General features: G+C 43.2%; 1 protein-coding gene across 1 annotated transcript in view; it reads right to left on the bottom strand.

Moving 5' to 3' along the window:
* Positions 1-15,723, bottom strand: part of twsg1a (twisted gastrulation BMP signaling modulator 1a) — a 55,185-nt gene that overhangs the window by 5,420 nt on the left and 34,042 nt on the right. Inside the window, exons 3-4 of the mRNA XM_060905347.1 lie at positions 12,965-13,064; positions 1,641-1,898 (exon numbers count right to left, since the gene is read on the bottom strand). Coding sequence (XP_060761330.1) covers positions 1,641-1,898; positions 12,965-13,064 — 358 coding nt within the window. The remainder of the gene's footprint in view (positions 1-1,640; positions 1,899-12,964; positions 13,065-15,723) is intronic.

The raw sequence follows: 15,723 nt of genomic DNA, 5'->3' as shown, positions 1-15,723 counted from the left end.
ACAGTCTGTAAACATCGGGGGACTGAGGAGACAAGTTGCTCAAGTTTAGGGATAGGAATGTTAACCCATTCTTGTCTAATGTAGGATTCTAGTTGCTCAACTGTCTTAGGTCTTTTTTGTCGTATCTTCCGTTTTATGATGCGCCAAATGTTTTCTATGGGTGAAAGATCTGGACTGCAGGCTGGCCAGTTCAGTACCCGGACCCTTCTTCTACGCAGCCATAATGCTGTAATTGATGCAGTATGTGGTTTGGCATTGTCATGTTGGAAAATGAAAGGTCTTCCCTGAAAGAGACGTCGTCTGGATGGGAGCATATGTTGCTCTAGAACCTGGATATACCTTTCAGCATTGATGGTGTCTTTCCAGATGTGTAAGCTGCCCATGCCACACGCACTAATGCAACCCCATACCATCAGAGATGCAGGCTTCTGAACTGAGCACTGATAACAACTTGGGTCGTCCTTCTCCTCTTTAGTCCGAATGACACGGTGTCCCTGATTTCCATAAAGAACTTCAAATTTTGATTCGTCTGACCACAGAACAGTTTTCCACTTTGCCACAGTCCATTTTAAATGAGCCTTGGCCCAGAGAAGACGTCTGCACTTCTGGATCATGTTTAGATACGGCTTCTTCTTTGAACTAGAGAGTTTTAGCTGGCAACGGCAGATGGCACGGTGAATTGTGTTCACAGATAATGTTCTCTGGAAATATTCCTGAGCCCATTTTGTGATTTCCAATACAGAAGCATGCCTGTATGTGATGCAGTGCCGTCTAAGGGCCTGAAGATCACGGGCACCCAGTATGGTTTTCCGGCCTTGACCCTTACGCACAGAGATTCTTCCAGATTCTCTGAATCTTTTGATGATATTATGCACTGTAGATGATGATATGTTCAAACTCTTTGCAATTTTACACTGTCGAACTCCTTTCTGATATTGCTCCACTATTTGTCGGCGCAGAATTAGGGGGATTGGTGATCCTCTTCCCATCTTTACTTCTGAGAGCCGCTGCCACTCCAAGATGCTCTTTTTATACCCAGTCATGTTAATGACCTATTGCCAACTGACCTAATGAGTTGCAGTGTGGTCCTCCAGCTGTTCCTTTTTTGTACCTTTAACTTTTCCAGCCTCTTATTGCCCCTGTCCCAACTTTTTTGAGATGTGCTGCTGTCATGAAATTTCAAATGAGCCAATATTTGGCATGAAATTTCAAAATGTCTCACTTTCGACATTTGATATGTTGTCTATGTTCTATTGTGAATACAATATCAGTTTTTGAGATTTGTAAATTATTGCATTCCGTTTTTATTTACAATTTGTACTTTGTCCCAACTTTTTTGGAATCAGGGTTGTACATTCTAAGCAGAAATGATTTTGTCTGACGTTTTGTAAAAAAGTTTTTATTGATCGAATTTGCAAAAAATAAAAATGCTCCGTTTCTCAAAATCCATGAATGTGGATGGAATAAAACAGTTATTCCACTCAATCTCGTCGTACATGGCTTATAGCCAACTCAGCACATATCAGCTCATGTACAACTCGATTTCAATATATAACTGCCTTATATATAATCTAAAATTCATGAATTTATTTATTTATTTGCAGAAAAACTTTATGCACCCATTTTATTCATTCTGGTACCTTTATCATAGGAGTCATGGATGCTTGTCCCAGGCAGCGAGACATTTTGATGCTCTTGCTCCAGAGACTCCAGGAAGGACACGAGGTTCTCGTGGTGCGAGAGCTCCTCAACCACGGGGAACGACACCACCATCATGTTGATAGGAGTGTCTCCATCAGTGAGGGCCCTGAAGAGTGACGGGATCGGCGCATGGAGGTCCTCCACTGTACTTTTGGAAGTTGGCGGGGTCTCGCTGTAGTTCCTCGGGTTACACATGCCTACAACAATCCGACAGTTTGCTTCTGAATCACTAACACCATGGATAGTTTATTAGCAATAATGTAAAAGCGAATTAAATAAATGTGGTCTTGGTAGGATATTTATATGAAATAGCAATGAAAAAGTTCATACTAAATAGACAAAACTGTCAAATTCAAACCTTCAGACACTCCTGTATATTTTATCCATCATAAAAATGTCCATAAAGCAGCACTTGGAATGTTTAGAAACTTCTGCTTCTTCACCAGTTTTCCTGCTAGTGTTTGAATTTTGAAAACCTCCCCAAAAAGTCTGTCTTGAGTACGAAGCTTCCAGATTTTCTAGATTCGTAAATATTTTTGAAAGAAAGGTTGGAGTATTTGATTGGAAATGCAGCTCATGACGGGCGGCATGGTGGTGTAGTGGTTAGCGCTGTTGCCTCACAGCAAGAAGGTCCGGGTTCGAGCCCCGTGGCCGGCGAAGGCCTTTCTGTGCGGAGTTTGCATGTTCTCCCCGTGTCCGCGTGGGTTTCCTCCGGGTGCTCCGGTTTCCCCCACAGTCCAAAGACATGCAGGTTAGGTTAACTGGTGACTCTAAATTGACCGTAGGTGTGAATGTGAGTGTGAATGGTTGTCTGTGTCTATGTGTCAGCCCTGTGATGACCTGGCGACTTGTCCAGGGTGTACCCCGCCTTTCGCCCGTAGTCAGCTGGGATAGGCTCCAGCTTGCCTGCGACCCTGTAGAACAGGATAAAGCGGCTAGAGATAATGAGATGAGATGCAGCTCATGACAGCAATCACGATCACAGCGGAACGTTTTAAAGAGAAACAGAGCTTGTCAGTTTGTCTTTACATTGCATGAAAACGCAATATTTTATTTTCAGGCTTGGAAACCAGACGAACAGGGACATATGATTTGGCTCCGATGTGTCATTTAGCAGACATCACTGTTAATCACCTAGATGTGTATAAGATATACCAAGAAGCATTTTACTTTGTATGATACAATTGTATGAACCTATTGCTGGGTTTCAGTCATGTGACTTTTCTTAGCGGTTTTACCGGAAGTGAAATAGCTGGGGATCTAAATGGCTGCTGTAGTGCAAACAACTAGCGATAACTTATCAGAGTACGCTCGTAATCTAGAAGCCACTGCTCGCTTTAGATATATTCGGTAGATTGCTATGTGCAATGGAATCGACCCCTACAGTCTGGGAAAGAAGGATTTGTCATACGATCTCGAAAACTACCCTTCAGTCGAGTTCCCCGACATCTCGAACTATCTGGTGTTGCAGACGTCCTTCTACACCGCAAAACAGATGAAAGCGTGGAAGAGTACGGAGGCTTACAACTTTTTTGTATGTGGCTGGGTAAAGGACCTCGCTATCAAGTCGCTGCCGAATGAATCCTGTATTGGTTTTGCCCGCGTAAGTATTTTTTAAGCTTTTCGTTCGCGTCTTTACAACGAAACACTGCAAGTTGAATTGTAAACAAACAGTTGGCTTGATTCTCACTTGTGTTGGCTCTTATCTCTCAGGTAAATCATTCACAAAGATCATCAGAAACCCCTTTAAAGACCTGGATCTTAGTTAAACAGGACGGAGAAGTGATCACGGCGCATTGTAACTGTACAGCTGGGGAAGAATTTTGTCGCGACCTTCATGCATATGGACTTTGTGAGGAGTGAACAAAGAAACAGTTGGGGACTTTAGCGCTTCGTGACTAAAAAAAGTACCGTAAAATAACGACACATAGCGAGAAAAGTACTTGGAAAACACTAACACCATAGCTGAGCGGGAAATACAAACCTTTCACCAAGTGATCACTGCAGACTCGAGCATGCTTCGACTCGGCTCTCTTCGATTTCAGTGAGAGGTTCAAAAGCCACCTTTCTCGACGTCTTTTTGTGAAATCCTGTGTTCGTTCACCATTTTTTATTAGTTCACGGGGAACCCTGAAGAAACTTTGATCAGTTTCAGTTTGATCGATTCAAACAATGCAAGCGTAAGGCATTTTTCATGCGAGTAATGTACCTTCTCCGTACAAATGTTTTGTCAGCTAAACTCTGGTAGGCCACCAGCTAAAGTTTTGAATAACTAATGAGGCGGATGTGACGTTACGTGAAACCCAGCAATAGTCTGGGCTAGAAAGAAATCAGCCCTAGCCTGGCTTCTTGATACCATTCTGTGGATTTTTCTTCTTTCAGCTATTTTTGGTATGGTTGCGCTTGGTTTCACAAAAATCCTCAAGAATCTGATATGGATACGAAAAATGAAATGGATGTCTTTTTATCAGGGAGATAAAAAGAACACAACAAAAGTCTAGTTCATTCTTACTAGCATTTCTTAATATTACAGTTTTCATACAACGTTCTAATCTCTGGTAATGTCCACATGGACACGTTACTGCTGCTATTACCTGCTACTTGAGTGTTAATACCTCGGGTGAAGAAGCTTCAGCTGGCAAATGTGAGTGAGTGAGTTACAAAAGTACGTCGATGAGGTGCTTGCCATTAAAAAAAAAAAAACAACACAGAGAGACAGATGTTTCGAACCTGCACCATCTTACTCTACTTACTTTTTCTGGCAATATTGTCTATCAGTTAGAAGTTTTTCTACTCTGCTAAGCTACATTACTTTTTTTTAAACTTACTTTTTTGTTCCAAAGCTAGGAGATTGCTCCCAAACCTGGGGCTGATTAAAAAATAAATAAATAAATAAATATTAATAATAAAAAAATGGGTGGCACGGTGGTGTAGTGGTTAGCACTGTCGCATCACAGCAAGAAGGTCCGGGTTCGAGGCCCGTGGCCGGCGAGGGCCTTTCTGTGCGGAGTTTGCATGTTCTCCCCGTGTCCACGTGGGTTTCCTCCGGGTGCTCCGGTTTCCCCCACAGTCCAAAGACATGCAGGTTAGGTTAACTGGTGACTCTAAATTGACCGTAGGTGTGAATGTGAGTGTGAATGGTTGTCTGTGTCAGTGAGTGCGTTTACATGCACATAGAGAAAATCGAATTTCTGCCGTAGCTCGACTGAAATCGAAGTTCGAAATGCCATGGAAACACCTTAGCTCGGCTGAAATCGAAACGAACTGGATTTCTCGTAATCGAGCTACGCGACCTAGATTATGCGATTGTAGCCGAGCTACTTAGTGCATGTATACCCTATCGAGCTACGTAGTCGAGCTACTTACTTCCCTTCCGGAAGTGACGAGTGACGAGACCACAAGCGGGAAACACAACAGCCTCGGTCGGCATGACAACAGTAGTAGTAGCGAGCAGCAGAAGAGGTCAGGAGGAACAAGGAGACAAAAAACAAAAACAATTGAACTTTTTGTGTGTTTATTAAGACATAAGTTAAATTGTAAGCAAAAAATGGACTTTAGAAAAATATACAATTGTGCAAAATAATGCCGCTTTTCCACTACCAACGCAGCTGAGCCGTGCGGTGCTGAGTTGGGCTGAGTCGAGCTGAGCGGGGCTGTTGGAGTTGCATTTCGACTACAACCGCGCTGAACCGTGCTGGCTGGAAGTGGGTGGACACATTGGGTGGAGTTAGCGAAAGTGGGTGGACGTCACGTGATGTCGTTAAGCAGCGCAAACAGTGACATCAGTGATCTTTTAAGCGGTAGTCTCACGACCCGGATAGTAAACAATAAACATGGAGGACATGGAGTCGTTTGTGTTGCTGGTCTTGGTGCTGTGGCTTGTTGTCACCGACAACGCCAACAGATACTGGCAAGAGCGTATAGATGAGGCGAGGCACATAAGGCTTCAGAAATTCTCGTAATTCGTAATTCTTCTTCTTCTGGGTTTACGGTGTTTACAGATACCAGCGTGCTCGCGGGGCATGTGAGGACACTCCTCCTCACCAATCAGTGCACAGGGGAGTGTCTGCTCACGTCCCTAGCCCCACTCGGCTCGCTTTTTCTCACTTCAGCCCCACTCCAAAACCGTGCGAGTTTTGGGTGCTAAACAGGGCTGAAGCGAGCTGAGTCGTGCTGTTCTTAGATAGTCGAAACGCGGGCCGTGTCGGGCTGAAGTGAGCTGAAAAAGGATAGTGGAAAAGGGCCATAAGTTGTCTTACAAAACAATGGTCTGCGCAGGACAGTTTGTAGCCAACAGGTGGCAATGACATGTGGTGTGAATGTAAAGTGGAAATCACTCCTCTTCTTCATGACGACAACCAGAAGTGTACCAACACGATGGGGCGTGTAGCGCCACCTGTGGCTCAGGTGCACAATGTACCTCACACAATAGCTCGATTTCCTTGTGTGCATGTAGGATTGGATTTCTCTGGCACCCCTGCTGGGACCCTTAGCTCGATTACCAACAGTAGCTCGATTTGGATGTGCATGTAAACGCACTGTATGTGTCAGCCCTGTGATGACCTGGCAACTTGTCCAGGGTGTACCCCGCCTTTCGCCCGTAGTCAGCTGGGATAGGCTCCAGCTTGCCTGCGACCCTATAGAACAGGATAAAGCGGCTAGAGATAATGAGATGAGAAGAATAAAAAAAGTCATTTTTGGTCAAACTATTCCATTATGAGGAGCTGTTGTGTCTGGTTCATTTCAGCTCACACCCTCTTTCCTGTCAGAGGGTGAGCCAGGACTCATCTAAAATCAGCTAACACTGTCTATGCTAGCACATGGAGCATGTGGAATTAGCGTGTGTGCTGGAAGCAGTTTCATGTTTTCTCCATAGCAGAGTGTGCCAGTCACTGGAAAGTGGCATATTTTTGTTGTTTTAATTTTGTCTTTCAGTAACGACTCCCTATTTCAGGGTTCCATAAGTCCGAGAGTGAAAGTCTCATGAAAATGCTTCTATTATGTATTGCATTCGTTTCTAATTTAATAAAACTTGAGAGAACATTTGAATCTTTGAACTATTTCTATGAGCAGTGTCTAAGTATTTCTTTTATGTCTCCCCCCGCCGTTTTTTTTTTCTTTTAATGAGAGTGCGTGCTCGAGCTAGCATGGACTCCAAGGGTTTGTGCAAAACCTGATGATCCATTTTAGATCAAATCCATGTGGCACGCTTCCATAAATATTAGACATGAGCAAAATCTGAGCTTTTGTACAAAGCAGTTAACATGGTCACTATCTCAAAATTGCTTATATTTAAATATGGAAATCGAAATAGTACAGAGCCCTGTGATGACCTGGCGACTTGTCCAGGGTGTACCCCGCCTCTCGCCCGTAGTCAGCTGGGATAGGCTCCAGCTTGCCTGCGACCCTGTAGGACAGGATAAAGCGGCTAGAGATAATGGATGGATGGAAATAGTACAGAACGTTGACTGTTATATATTATATATTGAACATTTATTTTTTCATTTACTTCTTTCAAAATTCTCAAATCTTCTGTTTCTTTAAAAAAAAAAAAAATCCCAGGTTTTCAGTGTGGTCTCAGACCCTTGGACCCCACTGTACACGCGCAATTAGCTGCTCACTTTTTTTTTTTTTACCTCACCCAGGATGGAGTCCACCAGGGGGCGAGGTATTGTTTTTGGTGGGGTTTCTTTGGGTTTTTTTGTTAGCAACATTACGGGAAAACGGCTGGACCAATCTTCATGAACCTTTCCGGATAGATGGCCATTGGTCTCAAATAGAACCTCCAACATTTTGAGGGTCATCCGGTCAAGGTCACCAAAGAGGTCAAAATCGTTTTTTGTTTTTGCGATATTTTCCTTCATATTCATCATATTTACTTCAAGCCAATTCCAAAATGTTCATCTTTCAATTCTGCCTCCATTGATATGCTCCGGAAAAGGTCAACCTTTTGGTCAAAATTTCCATTATAACTCAAAAACGGATGCCGATAGACAGCTGTTTACTATTATGAGCATATAGGAACTCCGATATGGGCTTTCGTTTGGCACTATGATCTTTGACCTTGAGTGACCTTGAAAGGTCAAACTCAAGGTCACGGATTTTCAGAGGGCTGTAACTTGAAAACGGTTGATGGGAGACAGATATTTACCATTATTAACTTATAAGGAAGTGCCATATGGGCTTTCATTTGGCACCATGAACTTTGACTTTGAATGACTTTGAAATGTCAAACTCAAGGTCAGGGATTTTCATAGGACCATAACCTGACAGCTGATGATTGAGAAATATTACCATGATCTACATATAGGTATAAAATAAGTGCTGCTGGGCGAGGTTTGTTTTGCTTGGTTAGCTGAGTGTCATAACCTGATTATTTCACGCAGTAGAGAGCTAAATGATGCCTGTGGTATTCTCATAACATTATAGCATGGACTCCTGGTCAATCAATACAGATGTGACAGAGTTGACAATGTATCACTCAGTGCGTTTACATGCACATCCAAATTGAGCTGCTGTCGGTAATCGAGCTAAGGGTCCCAGCAGGGGTGCCAGAGAAATCCAATCCTACATGCACACAAGGAAATCGAGCTATTGTGTGAGGTACATTGTGCACCCGAGCCACAGGTGGCGGTACACGCCCCATCGTGTTGGTACACTTCCGGTTGTCGTCATGAAGAAGAGCTATTCAAGAGTATAAACAAAGTTATCAGTTCCGTGTTCACAAGAAGAACGACGACGAGGACAGCAACATCGAGAGATGTTGTTCCTCCTGACCTCTTCTGCTGCTCACTACTACTACTGTTGTCATGCCGAACGAGGCTGTTGTGCTTCCCGCTTGTGGTCTCGTCACTTCCGGAAGGGGCAGTGCTGAAGTAAGTAGCTCGACTACGTAGCTCGATAGGGTTTACATGCACTAAGTAGCTCAGCTACTATCACATAATCTAGGTCGCATAGCTCGATTACGAGAAATCCAGTTCGGTTCGATTTCAGCCGAGCTAAGGTGTTTCCATGGTATTTAGAACTTCGATTTCAGTCGAGCTACGGCAGAAATTCGATTTTCTCTATGTGCATGTAAACGCACTGACTGTCAAATTACTTGTACATTCAGAGCAGCATCATTCTGTGAAAATTGCAAATAATGAGGTTATTCAAGGAAAAGTCCACACTGAAACACATTAAACATGTTTATATCAAAGTATTTATGATGTGCTTAGCGATTCTGTTGCTAGTTTGTTGGTTGGTGCTGTATTTTTGTTATTCCAGTAAGAAGATAGCAGTTGTTTGCTATTCTGATGTCACAGAAAAACATTACTAGCGCTGTCAGAGTCTAAAACCAAACAAGCAAGCGCTTCTTGAAAGCTTTCCAGCAATGTCATATTCATGAGAAATCAACAAAACACTGGACTCAAAGTTCCAGAATGCAGTACAGCTAGGTATGTCTGTGAAGATTCTCAGTCATCCAGGTCATAGTAAACTGTGGGTGGTAAAAGAGAGCAACTGGACTTGCTTGAAGATTCTTGAAGACCTTTCACCTCTCCTCCGAAAGGCTTCTTCAGTTCTGTCTGACTAATAGAGAGTATCAGGTATTTATCCTCTCAGGGATGAAAAGCAATCCTAAGGTGTCGTTGAGTCATCCTGTTGGTGTGGGTCACTGGGGGCTGGGTGTGAATGGCCTAGAGAGTCGTTCGGGTGATCAGTGGGTTGTTGGTTCTCTCTGTCCTCCTGTGAGCCACTGAAAACAGCTGGGTTTTGGTGTGCATTCAGTTGTCTGGGAAGTGTGCCAAGGACTGCATTGTAGGTGGCTGATATGGTGTCTTAGACCCCCACCTCTGTTCAGTGATGGCCGTTCCAGGTTGACAAAAATGGCTTCTTTAACTCCTCACTCATACCAACGATCCTATCTGGCTAAAATGCGTACGTTGCAATCCTGAAATGAGTGTCCTTTGCTGTTAAGATGAAGATAGACAGCAGAGTCCTGGCCTGAGGAACTGGCTCTCCTGTGTTGAGCCATGCGCCTGTGAAGCGGTTGTTTTGTTTCCCCAATATGAGTCTGTGCATTCCTCACTGCACTGAATTGCATACACTACGTTGTCCTGTTTGTGTCTGGCTATTCTGTCCTTAGGGTGGACCAGTTTCTGCTTCAGGGTGTTACTGGGTCTGAAATGTACCGGAATGTTGTGTTTGTAGAAGATCCTCCTGAGTTTCTCAGATAGACCAGAAATGTAGGGAATGACAATGTTCTTGCGTTTGTTCCTGTTATCCTCCTTGTCCGTTATGTCCCTTTTTCTGCTCTTGAAGAAAGCCCAGTTGGGATACCCGCAGTTCTGAAGTGCTTTCTTGATGTGATTTTGCTCCAGCACTTCAGAACTGCGGGTATCCCAACTGGGTTTTCTTCAAGAGCAGAAAAAGGGACATAACAGGCAAAGAGGATAACAGGAACAAACGCAAGAACATTGTCATTCCCTACATTTCTGGTCTATCTGAGAAACTCAGGAGGTCCAATGCAGTCCTTGGCACACTTCCCAGACAACTGAATGCACACCAAAACCCAGCTGTTTTCAGTGACTCACAGGAGGACAGAGAGAACCAACAACCGTTGATCACCCCAACGACTCTCTAGGCCGTTCACACCCAGCCCCCAGTGACCCACACCAACAGGATGACTCAACGACACCTTAGGATTGCTTTTCATCCATGAGAGGATAAATACCTGATACTCTCTATTAGTCAGACAGAACTGAAGAAGCCTTTCGGAGGAGAGGTGAAACGTCTTCAAGAATCTTCAAGCAAGTCCAGTTGCTCTCTTTTACCACCCACAGTTTACAGCTAGGTATATAACACTGAGGCTCTGAGCTACGGCAGAGACTCAGCTCAGATAGTTAATGATCTATGAGATGATGGTGGTATTCGGGTAAAAGTGGAAGCTTTGAAAGCTGATCTGTTTTAGCAGATTGTATAAATGATGAGGTGAGAGACCAAAGGACTAAAGTGCTGCCGCATCACTCTCTTTAGGCAGAGATCAGGCAAGGCTAACGCTGTGTCCGAAATCACTCACTACTCACTATATAGGGGACTATATATATTATTCCAAAACGCAATAATCGCCAAATTTGAAAAATTGAATCTCCCGCCACCAAACCATCAGCAATTATCATATCTTACTCGTACCATATTCAGTTTTCGCCAAAACGCGATATCTGCCATTGATTTACACACTGCATTACAGCCTTTCATTCCAAAACACAACAAGCGCCATCACCGATTTTTCTCAAAACCAGACATATCCAATGCCGTGGCGTGGATATGTAGCGACTTGACAAAGAAATAATTACTTGGTTCAGTTAAAAGCTGTTAATTAGTTCTGGATTTCATTTTTGAAGTTTATTATCGTTAAAGAGTTAGTCAATAAATTTTAAAACAGGATATAGTGGTTTTCCTTTTATCACTTCTCGTAATCAGAAAAGGTGATTTTTCTCGAAACAATGGAATTGGATATTTAGCATTTTGGAACCAAACTCTTCATATTCAGTTGGCCATTTTATAGTCCTGTCCAAATGTATAGTGAGAATTATTACATCCTATATTGTGGATTCACAGTATCCCACTGTCAGTCCTACACGCCTTGGCGCGTGCACCAGTTGAATTCTGGGGTGCGCTCCGGACAGCGCGCACGCCAAGCAGACTCTCGCACACGTACCATTAATCGTGTGCACCTGCACGGGATTAAGGTGCATCAGCGTGCCTATATAAAGACTCAGAAAATGCACACTCAGCGCGACGTATTACATTACGCTAGTGCGCATTACCAAGCCTTGTTTCCGTGGTTGATTTCCTGGTTTTCTGAATTCTAATTCCTGTTCCTTTTTTCCATTTTGTCTGTGCCTAGTATACTTGGCTTGTGCCTCGCCCAACCCGTTGCTAGTTTCCCCGTTAATGATTCTTGCTTGCCAATTTGGATTGTCCGCCTGTGTGTGGGTATTCTATGAATAAATATTACTTCTGCACTTGCATCCATCTACGACCAATCCCTGACACCGACAATGCATCGTGAAAAGTAGTGTACAACCGATGGTCACTAATATATATAAGCAATATATATACTACCATCATGCATTGCGGTTGCGCTGAAAGAAAAAATGACAGACGACAGAGAGGAGCACCTGGTGCAGCAATGAGAGAATATGTATAATTAAAAATCGTAAGAGAATAGAAAATAAGCTAAAATAGAATAAGACAGATAAAATGCAAGAAGGGCAGCATGGTGGTGTAGTGGTTAGCGCTGTCGCCTCACAGCAAGAAGGTCCGGGTTCGAGTCCCGTGGCCGGCGAGGGCCTTTCTGTGTGGAGTTTGCATGTTCTCCCCGTGTTCGCGTGGGTTTCCTCCGGGTGCTCCGGTTTCCCCCACAGTCCAAAGACATGCAGGTTAGGTTAACTGGTGACTCTAAATTGACCGTAGGTGTGAATGTGAGTGTGAATGGTTGTCTGTGTCTATGTGTCAGCCCTGTGATGACCTGGCGACTTGTCCAGGGTGTACCCCGCCTTTCGCCCGTAGTCAGCTGGGATAGGCTCCAGCTTGCCTGCGACCCTGTAGAACAGGATAAAGCGGCTACAGATAATGAGATGAGATGAGAAAATGCAAGAATAAAAGTGACAGTGCAGAGCGAGGAATTAATCAAACGCCTCAAATTTGATTTAATAAAAGGCAGCGGCAAAGAAGAAAGTATTCAGCCTTGATTTAAAAGAACTGAAAGATGCAGGTACTTCTGTATTGATTAATGTGGGAAATACGCTCAGTATAATATGGATTTATCACAAAAATTCATGCATGCATTTATTATTTTGAAAACCCACCAGCCGACTGATCTGGCACGTTTTAATTCTGCGACGGTAATGACGTACAGTAAATACCAGCATGACGGACGCGTGTCTGAAAGTGTCTTTTTCATTTTACCAATGAGCTCACTGTATATAGTCCTCTATATAGTAATTCCCTATATAGGGAGTAGGGAGTAGTGAATGGGTGAGTGATTTCAGACACAGCTTAAATCTCACTAGCGCTCTCATCAGTGGGTTCTAATGGCATTGTGGGTGGAGTAATGCAGGAAACTAAAGTGAACTTAGTCATTGAATATGTCGATGAAACAAGTGTAACCTCAAAAAGTCAACATTACGAATGAAATCTTGGAAGATCACCCGGTCGTTCAGGGTGGATTTTTACTTCTGGTGTGCGGGATATTGATTACTGATTAATATCGACTCACCCACACAATCACAGCACTCCTCCCATAGTGTGCTCAAACACAGCATACACTCTTTACAGCAGGAACAGTTTCCTTCTGATGGTCGACACTGACACAGGCCCTGCGCACACACACACAAAGATGCACTCCTGTGAAATACACAAAATGTAAAACACTCCTGACTAGTTTTAGGATTTCTGAATAACATTCGCATCACAAACAGCCTTCAATATGAACCTCGTCACAGCTAAATACAGTCTTTGTCACTTGGAATTACATGCTGAAAGGAAAGACAAACATCAGCATGTCCAAGACATGCCACGAATGAATAAAACTATCCAAAGGAAGCCTGGAATAGTCAGACACACGGATAAATACAGGAGTAGTGAAGGAAAAAAAAAACAGCAGAAAATGAAGAAATGGAAATATCGGTGGAAGTCTAGCCTCTTTACACAAAGATCATGTATGAAGGAAAAGTGTCACACATCTGGAAATGACCCAGTGAGGAAAGTGAGCAGAGTCATGGACATATTTATAGGTAATTACAGGTTGGCAGACAGGGAGGGAGAACGAGGTGGTTCAAGAAGAAAGTAGCTTCCAGATGTGCATGTGTATGCGCAATAGTCCAGAAATGCCCCTTTTCAATTCTGTTGTTAACATGGCCTCGCTATTTCGCCTTGGAAGAATTCCCAATGCCAACTTAAGGAACGTTCCGTTCAAATGTCAACGGACTTTTATTAGGTGAGCGTTTGTTAGGGATCGAGTTGATGTTGACATCAGAAGAAGACTTTATTTGTCACATGACAGCACAGTGAATTTTTTTACTTCATGTATCATATCCCAGCTTGTTAGGAACTTGGGGTCAGCCATGATACAGCACCTCTGGAGCAGAAAGGTTTAAGGACCTTGCTTAAGGGCCCAACAATGGCAGGTTGGCAGTGCTGGGGCTTGAACTCCCAACCTTCTGATCAGCAACCCAGAGTAGACCCCGAAGCCGTTTGTTTTCAGGATAATGGCTGGCTGATGAAATTATTGGCTGGCTAGCTGACTCAGCCAAAACCTTAATGGCTGCTGCAGCCACCAAAATGTTTATGGCTACAAATGGCTGATACTGGACGTCACTGTGTGGCATATATCCGGGCGAACGGATCAAACAAATGGGGGGAATAAATAGCAAATTACCACAGGTCCCCTGGTCTCTTACTTCATTGTAAATATAAATCTAGCAAGATTGTAGTTCAATGCTAATAATAAGCTAATCTGGATTGTTCGAGGAAGGCATCTAGCTATCTACTCTCACTAGCAATGACCAGTGAAGGACTGGCAGCTATCTTACTATGATGAAAGTAGAGTGGTGGAGTACTTTTTTTTTTATCAATCTCGAAGTATGTGAAACAAACAAACAAACAAACAAAAAATACCTTTACACTTTCCCTCAGCAGCGGCAAAGAATGCAGCCATCTCGTCGATATCGGAGTCGATTGATGCTCTGGGTGGGTTCCCGGGTTCCCCAGTGTATCGTGGTAACGGTGTGAGGGGCGGGAAGCCAGACAGGTAGTCACAACGGCAAGCTTGTGGTGGCTCTCTGTGCTGTGATATCAGTTCTAAATCTCTACAGTGTATGCCTATACGTCTCTATTGTGTTACTACTAGTGTGTACAGTTGATCATGTTTGTGTCACTTTTCTTGTAGCTCATGATGTGGATAAACCCATTATTTGATGTACACAATTCTTAGTGGCTCAGCCAAATTTTATTAGATAGCGGCTCAAATTGGCTTACAAAATTATTTGCTGGCGGCGGCTCAAATTCTAAATGGCGGTTTTAGCGGCGCCTGGCGGCGGCTTCGGGGTCTAACCCAGAGCCTTAACCGTTAAGCCACCAGAAGCAGAATTTTCTGTATTAGCTTCATTCAAACACAGCTTTATGTAACAAATCGTAAAAATCGCCTTACGCATTTCTGCGCTTATTCCAGACATCAAGTGCATTCCTATTTTAAAATCCACTCCTCAGTTTCCACCTTCCTCCCCTCGTTCAGCAAGTGTCCACTTGTTGATGTCGTGATGTCAGTGTTACGTGTGTTGTTACATGAATCACGAGGGAACATCAACAGTGGCTTCTTAGAAACATTCTTGAAACGCTGTACTTCAGTGAATAACAGTGACACAGTGAGCACCCAATAATCAGAGATATCTGTGTGGGTCCATTGTTGGTCTTCCTGGACCTGTATTAAGCCTGTAATAAAACATGATAAGGCATGCTGCGACAGGAAAAATAATCACTCAAGGACGGTGTGAGAGAAAGCAGAGTTCCTGTTCCGACTCAGAAGTGGATTCTTTTCCAACAGCAGTATGTCTTGGAGTCCTGAATTCCTCTAATAAAATAATGACTCACTGTATATTTTATCCATTTCGAGTTACCTACTGTTGTGGAATGTCCACGAAACTCGTAAATTCCTGTTTTCCCTGATTTTATAACAGATACAGCGCCTTGAAAAAGTATTCATACCCCTTGAACTTTTTCACATTTTTCCACCTTACAACCACGAACTTAAAAGTTTTTTATTGAGATTTTATGTGATAGACCAACACAGAGTAGCACATAATTGTGAAGTGAAACAAAAATGATAAATGGTCTTCAAAATTTTAAACAAATAAAAATCTGAAAAATGTGGTGTGCATTAGTATTCAGCCCCCTGTACTCTGATACCTCTAAATACAATCCAGTGCAATCAATTGCCTTCAGAAGTCATCTAATTAGTTAATAGAGTCCTACTGTGTG

Source organism: Neoarius graeffei, chromosome 23 (genome assembly GCF_027579695.1).
Source record: "Neoarius graeffei isolate fNeoGra1 chromosome 23, fNeoGra1.pri, whole genome shotgun sequence".
NCBI classification, from domain to species: domain Eukaryota; kingdom Metazoa; phylum Chordata; class Actinopteri; order Siluriformes; family Ariidae; genus Neoarius; species Neoarius graeffei.
The sequence above is the reverse complement of the archived record's forward strand: the minus strand, read 5'-3'. Positions and strand labels throughout refer to the sequence as shown.